A 17,587-nucleotide genomic window follows, 5' to 3' on the forward strand; every position below is an offset into this window, starting at 1 on the left:
AGCCCGGGCTGGGTGCCTCCAGCAGGGTCCAGCACAGCCCTGGGGGGTGTCACGCTGCACCGGGGGGCCCTGCAGCCCAGGATCCCCCTCCCAAGCCGGGCTGAGCAGTGCAGCTGCCCTGCAGCCCCCTGCGATGTTGCTGCAGGCAGCAGGAGCCAAAGGGGCTGGGCTGAGAGCCAGCAGCTGCTGCCCCATGCGTTTTGGGGGGATCCCAGCTTTACAATGCTCCTGCTGGGGTCACTGCAGGGACATCAGAGCCTGGAGGTGCCCCGCCAGCTCCCCTGGTCCTGCTGCAGCCTCGGTGCTGGCTGGGGAAGGTGGGAGGGAGCCGGGGCTGCCAGGAGCAGCGCGGAGCTGCTTGCCCTGCATCCGCACCCGCAGCTCTGCTGCAAGGTCTGATCTCTGTGTCTGCGGCACGGGAGGGAAATTTGGAGAAATTGGCACCCCCGGAGCTGGGGTGCACTGAGCACCTCTCCCCAGCTCCCTGCAGCATCCAGCTCCAGCCCCGTGGGTGCTCCTTGCTCAGCACCTGCCCCCTGAGAGGGTCCTGGAGGGGGGCAAAGCCTCCCTCGGCGTTTTCAGGGGGCGGCGGGGACGGATGCTCCCCCAGGGAAAGGGGGTGAGTGCTGGAGCTGTCTGGCAGCGGGACCAGGTAGCGGTGCCCCCATCCCCCAGCATTAGCCAGGAAAATGGGGGCGATGACATTTCCGCAGCTGAAATGCAATCCCGGTGTCACCCTGCGCCCTGCGTGTCCCCGCGCTTGGCACGCAGCCCCCGGTGCGCACCGGCGGGGGTCTCGTCCCCCCATCCCCCCGCACCCTGGGCACCCAAAATCAGGGGGACGGGGTTGGCCTGGCGGTTGGCTCGGCGAGGGTGGGAGCACGGCTCTGACCCCGGGGGCCCGCGGCAGGCGGGGACTGGAGGCTTCTCGGTGACGTTGTGCCGAGGGGAGGAAGCAGCCGCACGGCAAGGGCGAGCGCACGGCCACGGGAGCGCCAGGAGCGTGCAGCGGGCGGCTGGTCCCCCTGCCCCACCCCGCAGGCCTTGGAAGCACTCGTGAGTGTGCAGCGGTGTGCAAGGGGCTGAGGTGTGCAAGGGGCTCGGCTGGGGGGCAAAGCGACCGCATTTGGGGGAGAGGGGAGGCAGGAAGGGGGGCAGCCTTGGGTGGGGGCGCGCAACGCCAGCGGAGGGTCCCTCCGAGAGGTGGATGTGGAGCGGGTGGGCACCCAACCACCTTTTATAATATTTTTATTATTTAAAAAATCATTTATTTTTAATCAAAGCCTGGGGCTGTGCTGCGGAAAGAGGATTTGGGGGCGCTGCTGCGGGTTTGGGGCCCATGGGTGTGTCCCGGCCGGCCGGGGATGCGGCTTTGTCTGCTCCCAGAGCTGCAGCACTCGCAGCAGTGCCCGTCACCGAGCTGGAGCTGCCCTCCCTGAGGTGAAGCAGCCCAATTTCTGTCCCCACTGAAGTTCTGCTCGGGGAAAGGCACCGTGCACCGCCACCAAGGTGCTAAAAGCACAGGGGACTTTTTGGCGCTGGGGTGGGGCAGGGGATGTCGGGGAGCTGCCTTGCCTCGGGGGGAGGATGGGGGCAGCTGCTTTTGGCCCTGCAGAGCCCCGTTTCTGCCCCACGGGCTGGCCGAGGGGGGTGCTGGGCGTGCCACGGCCTCCATTGCGCTAGCGGTGCGGCCGTGCCAAATTGGTGCCGGGCTCCCGGGATGGGATCCCCCAACCCCAAGCCCTAGTGGGGCCACTGGGGTGGGGGGTACGGCAGGATCCGGCCAGCTGCAGCGGGCTGCAAGCTGTTGGGGGGAGAAAACAGGGTTTGGGGGAAAAAAAAAAAAAAAAGAGGTTTGGGGTAAAGGCTGCTCGCTCTGCAAAGGGCTGAGAGCAGCTGGGAAGCGGGGAGTGCCGCGGGTGGGGCGTGCATCCTTCAGGGCTTTTTGTTCAGGGGGACACAGATGCAACCAGGGCCACTCCCTGGGTCCCTGTGGGTGCCAGCCACAGGGGGAGCCCCCGCAGCAGCGTCAGGAGCAGGGGACAGGGGCGCTGCAGGGGCTGGGTGTGGCAGGGGATCCTCCACCGCTGCTGAGATGAGCCGGGAGGGCTCAGCCCCACTGCTGCATGCAGCATCAAGGGGAAAAAAGGCAGGGGGGCTGCACTGCAGGGCTTTCTCCGTGATGCAGAGGGGTAAAGCTCACGAGAATCTGCATCGTTTGCAGATTAGGATCTCTGGTTCTCGTGGCTGCAGCAGCACAGGGGCACGAAAGGGTGGGGCTGAGCCCCCTGGCACCCCCCCAGCCGCACGGCGCACTGCAGCCCTGCTGGGCACGCGGGGGGCTCGCCGAGCCCCAACCACCACGGAAGGACAGCCGAGGTGCACGGCTTCCCCAGCCGAAAAGGGAAGGACAGCGGGGAGGTGGGGGCAGCTCTGGTCTTCTGCAAAACTTCCTGCGCTCAGCCAGACGCCCGCAGAAACGTGCGGGGCAGGGGGTGCCCCGCGGCACCGGCTCGCCCGCCTCGGGTGCCCCCCGGTCCCGGCTCTCGCACGGGGTGAAGCTGGGGAAGCTCTGGTGCTTTCCCCTGCTTGCTCCCCAGCCGAAAATCCTCCCGGAGAGGCCTTGCTGCGCCTGGTGCTTCCTTGCAACGTGTCGAGGAGGGAGGCCGGGCGCTGGCTGGAGCTGGAAGGGGGACGGCACTCGAGGCCGGAGGCGCTGAGCGGCTCGGATGACGTTCGGGGACTGGTTCCCAGCCACCCTCCATTTTCCAGCTGTTTCTCTCTTTCCGTCGGCTTTCTCCGAGCAAACCCTGCTGCCTGGGGACTTTCTCCCCGGGGGTGGGGACGCACGGAGGTGGCCGGCGGCTATAAACGGCACCGCTTGTAGAAAACAAGCCGCGGGTTACCCGAGAAACCGAGCTGCGTTTCCTGGGCTCGGCTCTGCTCGTTGGGCTGCCGGCAGCCTTCATTTGGTGTGTGGAAACCCAGGCAACGCCAGCGGGTGCTACCCAGCCCCGGAGGGCTTTCCCCAGTGGTATCTGGAGCCAGGATGACCCCAGGATTTGGGGGGCTGCGGGGTGGGACCCCAGGAGCCAGGGGAGCGCGGTGGCGTGCAGCGAGGTCAGCGCTGCAGCACGGTCCCTGCGGAGGATGCTCGGCCCATTTCCACTTATTCAGCGCTTTCTTCCCCTCCCGGTTTGTCATCCCCCAGCTGGCAGGAAGCTGTGTGGGGGCACGTCTCTGCTGTGCCCAGCCCGTGGGGTCCCTGACTCGCTGCCTGGTGCCAGAAGCAGCTCGGGTCTCAATGCAGCTCACATTTGGGGAGCCCCATCCCAGGGGTGGAGGTGCCCAGGGTGCTGAGGGGTCGTTTTGCTCACATCTGCTTTTCTCCTCCCTCCTGCAGCTCCTCCGTGCCCTCGGCCCTGTGATCCCCGGCCCCACAAGCCATGGCACCCAAAGGAAAGGTACGGACGGGGAAGGCCGGTGGGGGCAGCAAAAAAATCCCTTTGGGGCCACGGCGGGATGGGAGAGAGAAACGGGGCTGTGGGACGGGGAGGAGGACGGACATTGCGCTGGGATTTGGGCTTCAGCTGGGGACAAACCCCGTTCGTGTCCCAGCCTGCTGCAAGCCCTCCAGCCTGGGGGGTTTCTCCCCCCTCCAGGTTTGGGGCTGAGCGAGGCAGCAGCTGCCCAAGCAGGTGTCCCCATCCCGCCGTGGGAGGGAAGCCGCGGCTGGGCAGCTGTCACCAGCTCCCCGTTCCCTTGAGAAAACCCACGGTTATCACCCCGGGTGCAATTAACCACGGCTCCCCCCCGGCTGATGAGGGGACGGAGGCCTCTAGGTGGGGAAACCGAGGACCCCCGGGGGGGTCCCGAGCCCTCGGAGCCGTGCTGCGGGGTGGGAGCGGAGCCACGCCGGGAATTTTGCCTCCGCCTGCTCGGCCCCAGCCGGGATTATTTTTAGCTGCGAGGTCCCAGACAGGCTGGGATGAGTCAGAGGCTGGAGGAGGGGACGTGGGGGGCCCCCGAGCCGCTGCAGCAGGGGGATGGAAGGGGTGGAAGGGACGGAGGCGTGGGGAGGGCGCAACCTCGGGGTGCTGCTGCCCTGCTGCGTAATGCTTCTGCACCTCCTGGACCCGTTCCCACGGGTGCAGGGGGTGATGCTCAGCGCTCAGCTCCTGCCTCAGTTTCCCTCACCCCCGGCTGCTCACCGGGCAGGGCTGCAGCCCTGCTCCCCCCGGGAGACCCCAGCACCCCCCGGCCACCCTCGTCCCTTCCTTATTGCCTCCGGGCGCCTCCTTTGCCTTGCAAATCTTTATCACTTGCCTTGCAAATCCTTATCAACGCCCGGCTCAGGCTGAGCAGGGGAGGTGTGGGAAGGGCTGACAGGAAGCGGGGCTAAATGCAGCCCTCCAGTAAACCTGCAACACAATCCGTCCCCGGGCCTGCACGCCTCCTCCCCAAGGACAGCTGGCCTGGCACCCGCCACGGGGGACAGCAGCGCTGGCAGCACCTCCCGGGAGGGCAAGGAGCCTGGAAAATAGAGCCAGAAAAACACAGGCGGGCTGCTCCTGTTTTCCTCCAGGCCCTGCCTGCGATGTGATGTGCTGGGGCTCCCTCGGGTTCATTCCCGGAGGCACCCCCTGGGTCGGGGACGCCGGCCCCTGTCCTGTCCCCCTGCGGGAATTCCCAGTGGGGGGGTTTCTGCTCGGCTGTCCCCACGCCGAGGTCCAGCAGGGCCGTGTCTGGTTCCTTCTGCTGAGCCCCCGCGGGTGGTTTCACATCTGCTTCCAGCCAGGGACGGTGCTGGTCTCGTGCGGGGTCTGGTGCTGTGCTCACCCGGCGCTCAGGCGGGCTGTTTGCAGCTCTGCTGCTTCTCGGGGCTTTCTGTTTAGCAGCTCTTGAGGATTTGTAGATTTGTCTCACTGCCCAGACCCCATGTGGAGCCTGCTCCTCCTCATCGTCCTGAGGGTTTCCTTGCTCGCCGCGGGTGGCGGAGGAACGACTTCCCCTCCTTTGCTTTGAATCCGACGCCTCTAATTCCTCGTGGCTGCATTGCAGGGGGCTGGCCCCAGTCCCTGCCTTCAGGGCCTCTCCCTGGGGTCCCCCTCTTGTGCCCGAGGCTGAGCTCTGCCTCCTCCAACCCTTCTGCTCCGTCCCCCTGCATCTCCTCGCCTCCTCTCCCCAGGTCTACAGGGGCTCGGTGAAGGAGTTCCCGGGTTTTGATGCCAGCCAGGACGCAGAGGCGCTGTACAATGCCATGAAGGGATTGGGTACGGATGGCTTAGCAGCGTGCCAGGCCCCCTGGCTCCCCCTCCTCTTCCTCCCTGTGCTGCCCCTTGGCTCTGCTTCTCCTCCTGCCCCAGCCGGGAGCGGTTTTGGGCACGGCAGGACCGTGATGCTGAGCCCAGAGGGGGGTGAGAGCCAGCTGTGGGGCCGAAGGCAGCACCCAGCCGTCTGTCTCCCGCAGGCAGTGACAAGGAGGCCATCCTCGACCTCATCACGTCCCGGAGCAACAAGCAGCGCGTGGAGATCTGCCAGGCCTACAAGTCCCTCTACGGGAAGGTAACGGCAGGGACCGTCCCAAATCCATGCCCCAAAAGCGAGCTGCAGGGGCTGCCACCCACGAGCCGTGGCCCCGCTGGGAGATGCTCCCCTGCTGCGGAGCTAAAGGGGTCCCAGCCCCTTCATCCTCATCCTCATCCTCCTCTTCATCCTCCTCCTCCTCCTCCAGGACCTCATCGCCGACCTCAAGTACGAGCTGACGGGCAAGTTCGAGCGGCTGATCGTCAGCCTGATGCGGCCCCCAGCCTACAGTGATGCCAAGGAGATTAAAGATGCCATCGGGGTAAGGGCAGGGCGGCCCCCCGGGACCCTTCTGGGGATCCCCGTCCCATCCCGCAGCTCACCGGGCTGCGTCTCTGCCCGCAGGGCCTCGGCACGGACGAGAAGTGCCTGATCGAGATCCTCGCCTCCCGCACCAACCAGGAGATCCACGACCTGGTGGCCGCCTACAAGGACGGTGAGGGCTGGGGAAGGGCAGGGGCTGCCCCGTGTCCCCTGGGGGGCAGAGTTAATGGGATCCAGCTCCCCGAGCCCTGACCTTTTTCCTCTTCCACCAGCCTACGAGAGAGACCTGGAGGCCGACATCGTCGGAGACACGTCGGGGCACTTCAAGAAGATGCTGGTGGTTCTGCTGCAGGTATGTCCGTCTGTCCGGACCCTGCTGGTGATGGGGGACCGAGTCCAGCAGGGCTGAGCCCGTGGCTGTCCCGCAGGGCGCCAGGGAGGAGGACGACGTGGTGAGCGAGGACCTGGTGGAGCAGGATGCCAAGGTGAGGCTTCGCGGGTGCCATCCGGGCTGGGATGGGGCTGGATGGACCCGGAGCTTTGGCGGGCAGTGGGGCAGAGCCCTGTGCGAGCAGAGCCCTGATTTGGGTCCTCTACACCCCTCTCCATCCCTCTCCATCCCACCAGGACCTGCTGGAGGCCGGCGAGCTGAAGTGGGGCACGGACGAGGCGCAGTTCATCTACATCCTGGGCCGGCGGAGCAAGCAGCACCTCCGCATGGGTGAGCGCCTCCTCCTGCAGGGCTCGGGCACCTTCCCCTGCCAAGGCCACCCGCCTGGTCCCCTGGGCTCCTCTGCCAACTGCTGGGGTGCCCTGAGTGCCCCACGAGGGCTCGTGGGGCTGGGCTGAGAGGTGGGGACACCCAAGCCACCGGGACACCCTGCCCGTGTGCCCCAAGGGGATGCTGGCCCCGCTGCTGGCCATCCCCAAAGGGCTCAGAGGCTTTGTCTGCTCCCCTCCCGCAGTCTTTAACGAGTACCTGAAGATTTCGGGGAAGCCCATCGAGAGGAGCATCAAGGGAGAGCTCTCTGGAGACTTCGAAAAGCTGATGCTGGCAGTGGGTACGTTGGCACAGGGGGCAGATGTGCTGTCGTTGGGCTGTGCTGGGCAGTGGGCAGGGGTGCTGGGGTCCCTCCCCTCACTTTGCCCGTTTCCCCTGCAGTGAAGTGCATCAGGAGCACGGCGGAGTACTTTGCCGAGAGGCTCTACAAGGCCATGAAGGTGGGTGCCTCGTCCCAGCCCCAGGAGAGCTCCCCTCGCCACGCTGTGCACGGGACCTGCGTGTCCTGGGCTCTCTGCTCTTCCTCATTCAGACCCAGGGCTGAGGGGCAGATCCGATAGCACCCCAAATCCGAGCACCCTCCCCAAGCCCCCTTGCAGGCAGGACCATGGGTTTGCTGTTCTGGGGCTTGACGTGGGGGCTCCTCCCGTGCAGGGGCTGGGCACGAGGGACAACACGCTGATCCGCATCATGGTGTCCCGCAGCGAGATCGACATGCTGGACATCCGGGAGGTGTTCAGGACCAAGTACGAGAAGTCTCTCTACAACATGATCAAGGTGAGGCCTGGGGCTTCCCGGCCTCCCTCCCCACACTGAGCCCCCTCCCCAACCCCGGTGCTGGGGGTCCAGCTGGGAGGAGGCATCTGGGGGAGCCCCTTTCTCCCCGTGCCCTCCCCACAGCACCATCCCGTACCCATGGCACCATCCCATGCCCATGGCACGTCCCTGCCACGCACCCTTCTCACTCTTGCTCCTTTCCAGGAGGACACCTCCGGGGAGTACAAGAAGGCGCTGCTGAAGCTGTGCGGAGGGGACGATGAGTAAGACCTCCTGTCACCCCCTGTGCACCCCTCCTTGTCCCCACGGCACAAACCTCCGGGCCGGATCCTGGCAGAGCTGGTGCCGTGGTCGGTCCCCCCGTGCCCAGCACCCAGCGGGTGCAAAACCCTTTTTGGCCAGGCTTTCTGGGGGATGGGGCGACCTCTCCGCGGGGCTCAGCTCACCGCCCGTCCCCCCTTGCCCTCCCCTTGCAGTGCCGCGGGTGAGTTCTTCCCCGAGGCGGCGCAGGTGGCCTACCAGATGTGGGAGCTCAGCGCGTTGGCCAAAGTCAAGGTCAGCACCCCCAGACCACCCCTGAGCCCCCCCCTCCTCTCGCTGCTGCCAGCTTTTGGGACCCGGCCGCTCCTCTGCGCCGCGGGGCACGGCCACCCCGCTCCCTGCCTCTCGCTCTGCGCCTTCTCTCTCCGCACTTCTGGCTCTTCGGTTCCTCGGGCATGAGGTCGGCGTGGCGTAAGCCTCGGAGGCTGCCCGGCCTCTGCACCACTGCGGGCTCCACTAACTCCTCTTTCTGAAGCCTCTCTCGCTGTGGCAGCGGGTCCCGCATGCGCCCCGGGCACCCACCCCACGGCAGGGTAGCGCAGGAGGGCGCAGACACAAAGCTGGAACCCTTTCCGCGCCCTCTCCTGGCTCTCAGCTGCTGCACCCAGCTCTCCCCGAGGTGCCTCAGCACGGGCACGGCACCGAGCAGCGCTGCGGGACTCCGGGGACCGCCTGCAGCCTCCTCCCCACCCTCTGCCCGCCTGGCTGCGGCGTGCCCTCGGATGGAGGGGCCGCCCGGGTGGCGGGGACGTCCTCCCCCAGCCCCAGGTGCTCGCACTAACCTCACCACCCGCTTGCGCATCGCCTCCCCGGGCGGCACCGTCCCCGCATGCGTCCCCCCCCCCCTGCTGCCACCCCGCTGTCTCGGGGCAGCCCCCGACCCCTCTGTGCCCCGCAGCTCCAAGGCACCGTGCAGCCCGCCGCCAGCTTCAACGACGACGGCGACGCGCAGGTGCTGAGGAAGGCGATGAAGGGTCTGGGTAAGCAGCAGCCCCTTCTGCTGGCACCACGGGGAGATGCTCCCCGACGGATTGGGGCAGAAAATTCACGCAGGGGGATGAGGAGCTGTGGGTGGGTGGCGGTGTGCCCGGTTGTGGCCTCGGGGCTGCAGCTCTCGCTGCTGTCCTTGCAGGCACGGATGAAGGGGCCATCATCGACGTGGTGACGAAGAGGAGCAACGCCCAGAGGCAGCAGATCATTAAGGCTTACAAGGCTCACTACGGCAGGGTACTGCTGGCCCCGCTCCCACCCCACCGTCCGCGTCCTTCCTCCTCCAACTTCCTTCCCTTGCTGAAAGAAATCCTGCTGGGGACGTGGTGGGCGGCCCTGCTGTGCCCCATAATGACTCCCCCGTGGCAGAATGAGGTTTTCCGAGCTGCCTCCCACTCGGGGTGCACCAGCAGCCCCAGGGAACATCCCTTCCCCTTTGTTTTCCCCATCCTGGAGGCCTCCAGAGCCAGCATGTCCCCAAACCCCCCCGAATGTGACCTTAAGCAGCCCCGAGGTCTCCCCAGAAGCCTCCCCCCTCCCTGCTTTATCCATGCTGTTCTCCCTGCTGTCACCTCGCTCCGTCCCTGCGAAGGATCGGGGCTGTGAAACACCCAAATGCCTTTGCAGGACCTGATGGCGGACCTGAAATCGGAGCTGTCGGGCAGCTTGGCCAAGCTGATCCTGGGGCTCATGCTGACGCCGGCGCAGTACGACGCCAAGCAGCTCAGGAAGGCTGTGGAGGTAACCGCGGGAGCGATGCGGGCGGCTCCAGCCTGCCCAAATTGAGCGGTTTTACACCATCCATGGCAAAAGCGGGGTAGGGGCGATGTTGGCTGGATGCTGCAGGCTTTTGGCACGCTGTGGCACTGGGGTTGGAGCAGCTCATCCTTGGGGGGGCACCAGCGGGGTGATGCCGTGGTGTCCCACACAGCCCTGGCACCCCACATCCCACATCCCACCTCTCCATCCCACCCCGCTCTCTTGCAGGGGGCCGGCACGGATGAGAGCGTCCTCATCGAGATCATGGCCACGAGGAACAACCAGGAGATCGCGGCTATCAACGAGGCGTACCAGCAGGGTACGGCACGGGGGGAGCACGGGGGGCACCGAGGGGCATCCTCAAACCCATCCCGTGGTCTGGTGGGCGGTGGATCCGCAGCCGGGGTGCAGTTCTCAGCTTTCCCCCCCTGTCCACAGCCTACCACAAGCGCCTGGAGGACGACCTGAGCTCCGACACCTCGGGCCATTTCAAGAGGATTCTTGTCTCCCTGGCTCTGGTACGGGGATGGGCCCCTGCATGCTGCGAAGGGGGCTTGGGAGACACGGTTTGGAGAAGGCAGAGCATGGGGGCACTTGGTGGGGGGCACCTCCCAAATGTCCTCTCCGTGATTTCTGTATCCAACCACAGGGCAACCGCGATGAGGGGCCGGAGAACCTCACCCAGGCACACGAAGATGCCAAGGTAAGGAGCTTTTTTAATTACTTATTATTTATTATTATATTTTGCGCCCCGAACCCCGAGCGTATTGCATCCCCGGGGCAGCACACGGTGCTAAAATCTGGGACTTCAGCTCCGGAGGCAGCCCTGGGCTGGCCTGCAGGAGGCACCCATGTCCGTGCGGTGCATGGGATAACCCCGCAGCTCCGGCTGCTTTGCACTTCAACCCAAAAAAAAACTCACATCCTGGGCTGAGTGGGCCAGGACTGGAAGGCACTGAGGCACCAGGAGTGCTGGGCCCATTGCCTGGCTCAGCTTTGGTTTCGGCTGCCGGCAGAGGGAGCGGTGCTTGGCTGCCCGCGCGCTGCAGAGAAAGAGAGAGCCAGGAACGACACGCACACGGGGACGAGCCAGGCGGGCAGCGAGCTGTCCCAGCCCCAGCTGGTCTTTTCCTGGCAAAGCCACTCCGGGCAGGCTGGTGGGAAGCAGCTGGGGGTTGTTTTCAGCCAGCCCTGCCCCGGGCAGCGTTCCCATAGGGCCCCGTTGGCCGCGGTGCTGGGGTCACACAAGGATGCTCCCCGAGGAGCATCGGGCTGGTACCCAAGCCCCAAGGGTGTGGGGCTCGCTTTGCATGGCCAAACCCCCCTCCCGACAGCCAGCGGTGCTGGGACAGATCAGGCTGACCCCTGGGAGAGGTCATTTTAGAGGTTTTGGCTAGAATTCCCCCACTTTGTCAGGGGAGGATAAGGGTTGTGCAGCACCTTCTGACCCTGTTGTCTTCCTGTCTCTCTCTCTCTCTCCACCAGGTTGTTGCTGAGACCCTGGTGAGTGCCTGCCCTTTGCCTTGCGCATGGCTGGGGGGGGGATGCTGCGGTCCCTGGGTGCGGGGCTGGGGCTGGGGAGCAGCCCCAACACCCAGCTCCTCCGGCCACGCTCGGGGCTGCAGGGTCTGTGCATGAGGATGGGGAAAATAAAAAAGGATTTTGATTTTTTCTCCCATAAAACCCGGAGCACACTGTCTCTTCTCCCAGATAGCGTGGTGGTGCAGCTTCACACCTTCACATCCATGCACAGAAAATGCCATTTAGCTCCCCCAAAAAGCACTTTCCCTGCCCGTAGGAGGCCACCCACCCCATTCAGGACTCGCTGTCCCGGGAGGAGCCGCCTGGCGTCCCTTCCCCTGTCCCCTACACCCATCCCCTTGTCCCCCCTCCTCACTGTCAATTCCTCTCCCAGAAACTCGCCGACGTCTCCAGCAACGACTCCAGTGACTCCCTGGAGACCCGCTTCCTCAGCATCCTCTGCACCCGCAGCTACCCCCAGCTCCGCAGAGGTAGGGTCACCGCGCTCAGCACCCCCGGGTCCTGGGCTGGGTGTCCCCACAGGTGACACCCCGTGTCCCCCTGGATGATGGGGGCAAGGTGGCAGGAGGACAAGGCACAACCCTACGTTTGGGGAGGCTGGTTGAGGTCACCCACACCCGCGTGGTCCAAAAACCTCCACGGCTGGGGCTCGGGTGCCCTGGGAGCGTTGGGGCTGGGACGAGCGGCTCGGCGGTGACCCCCCCTTTTATCCCCCCCTCTTTTTTCCCCCGTAGTGTTTCAGGAGTTCATCAAAATGACCAACCACGACGTGGAGCACGCCATCAAGAAGCAGATGTCAGGGGACGTGAGGGACGCCTTCGTGGCCATCGGTCAGTGACGGGCACGGGGCAGCAGCCCCCTCGCCTGCCCCTGCCAAGCACATCCCCACACGTTCCTGCTTCTTTGGGACCAGCATGGAATGGGGTTGGGGCGTTTATTGGGGCCGTGCCCATGCCCCTGTACCAAGCAGGGGCGCAGCTCCCAGCTGGGACGTGTCCCATGGGTGCCCCGAGCCCATCCTGTCCCCGCTGTGTGTTGCAGTGCGCAGCGTGAAGAACAAGCCGGCCTTCTTCGCCGACAAGCTCTACAAGTCCATGAAGGTGTGTGGGGGCTCTCATGCAGAGGGAGGGGGCTGTAGGGCCCCTGGGGCTCTGGGTTAACCCCCCAGCAGCAATAGGGCTTGGCCTCTCGCTGTCCCCGGGGAGCAGGGCTGAGCTCAGAGCGATTCCACATCATTTTTCTGGATAAATGTGGGACGGGGCAGCTCGTGCTGTGCCAGCAGCACGTCTCCAAGGGGACAGCTCTGGCTTGGGCTGTGCTGGAGGAGCCACGAGGGTCCTGGACTGTGTTTTTTGGGGTTATTTTCTCGAGCTCCTCTCCGCAGGGTGCCGGCACGGATGAGAGGACCCTGACCCGCATCATGATCTCCCGGAGCGAGATCGACCTGCTCAACATCCGCGCCGAGTTCGTGGACCTGTTCGACAAATCCCTGCACCATATGATCGAGGTGAGGGCACAGGGACACCCCTCTCGGGCTCGGCACCATCTCCAGCCTGGACCCCGAGCCCTGGGCAGGGGCTCCAGGACCAGAGGTGGTGGTGCTGAGCCCTCTCTGCCCCCCGCAGAAGGACACCTCCGGCGACTACCGCATGGCTCTGCTGGCCCTGTGCGGCGGGGAGGACTAGGGGGCCGCGCCAGCCCCGACTTCTTCTGAGCCAGCAGCACGCACACAGCCACCGCCTGGGCCTCACTGCAGCTTCGGGGGCTTGGGGGGGTCGCTGGGGACCCCTGTGAGCCCCCCTCACTTGGAGCAGCACCATATCGCAGGGAGGGAGGGGAGCCTCGGGGAGGGGGGGTCACCGTCTGTCTGTCTCGGTGCAGAGTAATTCGTACCCAAACGTGCCACTTAACCCAGGAATATTTACCCGCGGGGGCAAGACGGTTTTCGGTCTGGTGAATAAAACCTTACTGTCGCTGAGCGGGGGGTGAGAGCAGCCCCTATGGTTGGTTGGGATGCGGCCGGTGCGGGGTCCCTGCGGCTCCGTGCTGCTGCAGGCAGAGCTGGGGAGGGGGTCCAGGCTCCCCAAAACCCCCTGAGACCCCCCGAGCAGCACCAGGCCAGGCACAGGGGTTGGAAACGTGCCTAGGGCTGTCCCCGAGAGCTCCAGGCCGTGCCTCTGAAAGCCCCTGGCAGGTTTCGTGCTGCTCCCCTGCAGGCTGCGGTCAGGGGCTGGGCTCTCGTGCGGATGAGGCTTGTTATAAACCAGAGATAGAAATCAGACTCGATGGCACCCACTCGCCCTCGCAGACGGTTTCCTGTGCTTTCAAGTTGCCACGGAGGCAGCCGGAGCGCACACACATGCCACAGAGGCTACACCCCCAGCCAGTTTGTGTTTGCGCTTCCCCCGGCTCCCGGAGGAAAGAACTGGAATTTCCAAAAGCGGGAAATTCCAGCGCTTTCAATTGTTTCCAAGCCCGAACAAAAAGCCTTCAATACCCGCGTTTTCCTCAAAAAAAAAAAAAACAGCCCGCTGAGTAGAGGTTCGCCTTCCAAAATAGCAAAGGGGCACGGGGAATAGGAACAGCGCTGCTCCAGCACCTCAAACCCCGCTGGGGTCGGGAGGCAGCAGCGTGCACAAACCACAGCAGCCAAAAGGCCTCGGCGTGGGGTGGCTGCGCTCAGCCTGCCCTTGGTGCCTTCCTGTAAAACATCGTGCCACAAACACGCTTTTCTCGGGGGTGAATAACCCCAAAGAGGCTTTTTCGCCCTCTGGTAGGGGTTTGGGCTCCTCGATGTTCGCTGTGGGTGGAGGTTACCCACCCCTCAGCAGCTCATGTTTTGGTGGGGAGCTGCCGCAAGGGCTGCGAGCAGAGCACGAGGGTGCTTTGAAGGGAGGATATGACCCTGATCCTCATCTGCCCAGCTCTTCCTGAGGCACAGCACCGTAACGGTGCAATCCTGATGGAGAAGAACCAGGGGGAGCAGAGCTGGTCCCATCCAGGCTGCGCACTGGGAGCTGTGCTGGCCCTGGGCAGCCCCTAAAGCCCCTTCCTGGCCATGCCATAAACCCGTGATGGGTGATTCCATCGCTCACAGCCTCTTGAAGCCCCAGCACCCCCCTGAGGGCCATATCCCCGCCAGCCCCCTCCCCAGAAGCCCGGCTGACCCGGGCACCCCACTCCCTCCACACCAGGAATTCCCCTGGCACCCGCTGCCGCTCACCGCAAGGCCAGCGAGATAGCAGAGTCACGGCGTGTTTGGGGACAGGGAGGGAGAGCGAGATGGGATTTCCTCCTCCGAGGAACTCCCTGCCCTGGAAGAGCTCTCCTGGCAAGCCCTGCTGCCCAAACCCCTCCGTCTCGCTTCCTGCGCCCTCCAGCAGCTGCTGTTGCAGCTGGGGCAGAGGACAGCCAGCGAGGTTTTAATTGCTGCAAGTGCCCAGAAACAGCGTTTGGGATGGATCGAGTGGAACCTGGAGCAAGGGGAACTGCGACGAGGGAGGGCAGAATGCTCAATGCTTGTGTGTTGTTTCATGCACAGACTGCTGACTAGAAATGTGTACTAACTGGCAAAATCTTTAATCGAGTACAAATTTCCCAATCTGGGACTGTTTTGCCCACGACAAGCCTCCACACGGGGCAGGTCACAGAGCCTTCAGACGAGGCAGCTTCAGCCCTGCAGCACCCCAGCTCTGCAGGAAAAAAAGAAAAAGACCCGTGTTGCACTGCAGGAACATCTTTCCACCCGTGGGATCCAGCCCATGGCGAATGGCAAAACGGGAACAAGAGGACAAAATGTCAGGGCCAGGGGCCTGCAGCCCTGCACTGCCCAGCATTGCTGCGGGCAGGGGCTGGCTTCCAGGCACGGCCAAGGCTAGGTTGCACCGGTTGCGACATCCGAAAAACCCCACGAGCCCTCGTTGTGTGTGCAGAGGGTCAGATCCTCGCCTCTGAGTCAGCTCCAGATCCTCTTTGGTACCGTACCTGCGAGGGGCAGGCACACGGACGCTGCCATCCCAGCGAGATGCTCCCGATTTTCACCCACCGTGCTCCCCGTGTACCGCAAGGGGGAAACCCCTCGAGTCCTGAGAGTTATTCCTCCAGCTTTTTTTCTTCCCGGGACGGAGGAGGAGGAAGCGGTGCTGCCTGCACATCTGCGTGCTGCTCGGCGGTGGGTGCTCCCCACGGCGAGCTGAGGCTGGGAAGCGGCCGAGCGATTGCAAGGGGATGAGACACGGCCTGGGCAGAGAGGGAGAGGGGAAAATCCCCTCTGTTGAAGCACGACGTTGGGATTCCGAATCATCGGAAGCTTAAAGCACGCCAAATGATCTTGGAGCGCTCCTGGGGCCTGGCTCCTGGAAGCTCTGGGGGTGTCCACAAGCTGCTGCATCCAAAAAGAGGGCGAAACGAGGCAGGTGACAGCAGCCTTGGGACATCCCCACATCCACGAGAAGCCACAGGGCAGCCCTGAAGAAGGCAGGGGGCTGCAGGAGGCCCGGAGGAGCAGGATCCCTCCCTGACATCTCCCTGTGCCATCCCTCCACCAACCTCTCGCCCACCCCTCGCCCTCCCGGCAGCCCACCGCCCCAGCACCTCTCCCCCTCGCCCTCCCAGTCCCCCCAGCTTAATTGGAGTTGCTGATTTGCATAGGCAGCAGATCACAGCCTTCTGGAAATCCCCTGCTGCGGCCGGAGCTTCCTCCCCGGGCTCTTGCAGCGTCATCGTCGTCCTTCTGCTTTCCTTCCCCCGGCAGGGTACCGGGATGCGGCGGGTCAGTGCGGTGTCAGCAGCAGCCCCCAGCAAAACCCCACCGCTGCTGCCCACGGGCACCCTCGTGAGGACCTAAACCCATAAGGGTCCCAGGCAGATCTAACCCAGAAGGGGTCCCGGGGCCCCACAGAGATCCGGCAGCCCCCGGCACGGCCACCCGGGATGCCCGATCCCATCGTCTCCACGGGGTGAATGCACTCAGCTCGCCTGGTGGCATTTAGGGCAGGATTTCTTGGGTGCTGCGGGCTGCTGCTCGCTGAGGAGGGCGAACCCAAAGGGAACGTAACCCTAAAACGAGCAGAGGGCAGGAGGATTGCTCCCACAGGCTGCCCGTGCTCTCACCCCGCCGCAGCACGGGCTGGCCCCGCAGGAACCAGCAGCAATGACGGTGCCCTCACGTGCACCAGGCTGAGGCTGCCCCCAAAAAAAACCCTGGTGTGTAAAAGCAGCAGCTGTGAGCTCATCCCCAGAGCTGCTCCTGCTCGCCCGTGAATCACGGCCGGCATCAGGTGAGCCCCGTGAGCACCGAGGGACCGGGGGAATGAGGAAGAAGCGATGGGACGAGAAAGCTCTGCTGTCAGCCGGCCCCGCTCATGGGGAAATTTGTCCCAGCCAGCCTGGGGGTGACCCAGGAACGCAGAGCAGCTGGGTAAAGTGGAGAGCTGTTTGAGGGGGCAGAGCAGGGTCCCCCGTCCTCCTGGCCCTATTGCAGGAGGAGTGTGTCTGGCACATCCCCGGTGGAGATGTCAGCTCCCCTGGGCTTTCAGGAGTAACTCGGGACCACGGGTGAGGAGCTCAGCAGCTGGGTTCAGCCTCTCTCAGACAAACATTTCAGCCTGGGGTGTTTATTCCAGCTCCAGCTTTAGTTGTGAGCACCTCAGTGCACAGTCCTTGTGTCTGGCACACCAGCCTGCCTTCACCAGCAGGCACAGCTCCTCCCTGCTGCCCCACGGAGCATCCTCCTATTTCAGATGGCCAAAAAGGGGACAGAAACACATGGGGGACAACGACAGCGCCTCTTGCAAGCTGCAGCAGGTTCCCTGGGGATAAGCACCCAGCGTTTGCAAACCTGCAGCTGCTCAAAGGCAACCCGAGTGATGCAAGCCGCTCCTCCAGCAGTCCCTTGGTGAATCACAGCCTCCCCGGCAGCCCCCTCCCTGCCTGCGCTGGCTGACTAAGCCCTCGCACCCCTCGGATTGGGAGGAATGGCACGGGAGAGCCCTTTAAGCGCTGCCTGGCTGCCTATCAAAACCACGCAGAGGCTGTCTGGGGCCTCCATCATGGGGAATTCCCCTTCTCCATGCCTAAAAGTAAACTCAGCTGGGCCGGGCTCCTGCAGTCGGGGATCGCAGCCGGAGGGTGCCTGCACCAAAGGGCTCGTGGGCTCCTGTCCCCTTCCCCGAGCCCTTCTGTGCCCGGCCGGGTGAGTAGCACGCAGCTTCGTTCGGTGGGCAACGGGATGGGGAAGGGGGGATCGCAAGAAGTTTTTCGGCCCCCAGCCCCAAAGCTCTGCAGATCAGCTCTCCAGGTCACCCCTCCTGCCCCTGGAGGAACAGGACTGGGTTCGGCTCTTTTTTTTTGCTCGAGGGAAATGTGGTATCAACGGGATGCTTTCTGGGCGCGTGGGGTTGCGTTTAGCTCTGAAGGCGGGTTTTCTGAGGGTTTGCAGAACAAGATTGGGCCTCTGAGGTAAAATATGTGATTTGGGGAAGAATTGGGGAGATGTTGCCTGTTCAGGGGTGCCTGGCTGAGGAGCGCAGCCCCGTCCCCACGGCACCAGCACCCCGACCAGCACCT

General features: G+C 64.4%; 1 protein-coding gene across 3 annotated transcripts; it reads left to right on the forward strand.

The window, feature by feature from the left end:
* Positions 1-935: 935 nt before the first annotated feature.
* ANXA6 (annexin A6) lies at positions 936-12,998 on the forward strand. 3 transcript variants are annotated; one of them, XM_032196898.1, is made up of 26 exons: positions 936-1,087; positions 3,404-3,464; positions 5,189-5,273; positions 5,471-5,565; positions 5,735-5,848; positions 5,932-6,022; positions 6,123-6,202; positions 6,279-6,335; positions 6,478-6,571; positions 6,816-6,911; positions 7,013-7,071; positions 7,286-7,408; positions 7,613-7,671; positions 7,885-7,963; positions 8,628-8,709; positions 8,862-8,956; positions 9,347-9,460; positions 9,707-9,797; positions 9,917-9,996; positions 10,128-10,181; positions 10,964-10,981; positions 11,394-11,490; positions 11,755-11,850; positions 12,062-12,120; positions 12,405-12,527; positions 12,646-12,998. In XM_032196898.1, the coding sequence occupies exons 2-26, from the start codon at positions 3,447-3,449 to the stop codon at positions 12,703-12,705; spliced, it is 2,019 nt and encodes a 672-aa protein (XP_032052789.1). In that variant the 5' UTR covers positions 936-1,087; positions 3,404-3,446; the 3' UTR covers positions 12,706-12,998. The 3 variants fall into 3 exon arrangements, with proteins under 3 accessions (XP_032052789.1, XP_032052790.1, XP_032052791.1); XM_032196899.1 differs by having other exon boundaries at positions 936-1,056; XM_032196900.1 differs by lacking the exon at positions 10,964-10,981.
* The last annotated feature ends 4,589 nt before the right edge of the window (positions 12,999-17,587 follow it).

Source organism: Aythya fuligula, chromosome 14 (assembly GCF_009819795.1).
Source record: "Aythya fuligula isolate bAytFul2 chromosome 14, bAytFul2.pri, whole genome shotgun sequence".
Taxonomy (NCBI): Eukaryota; Metazoa; Chordata; class Aves; order Anseriformes; family Anatidae; genus Aythya; species Aythya fuligula.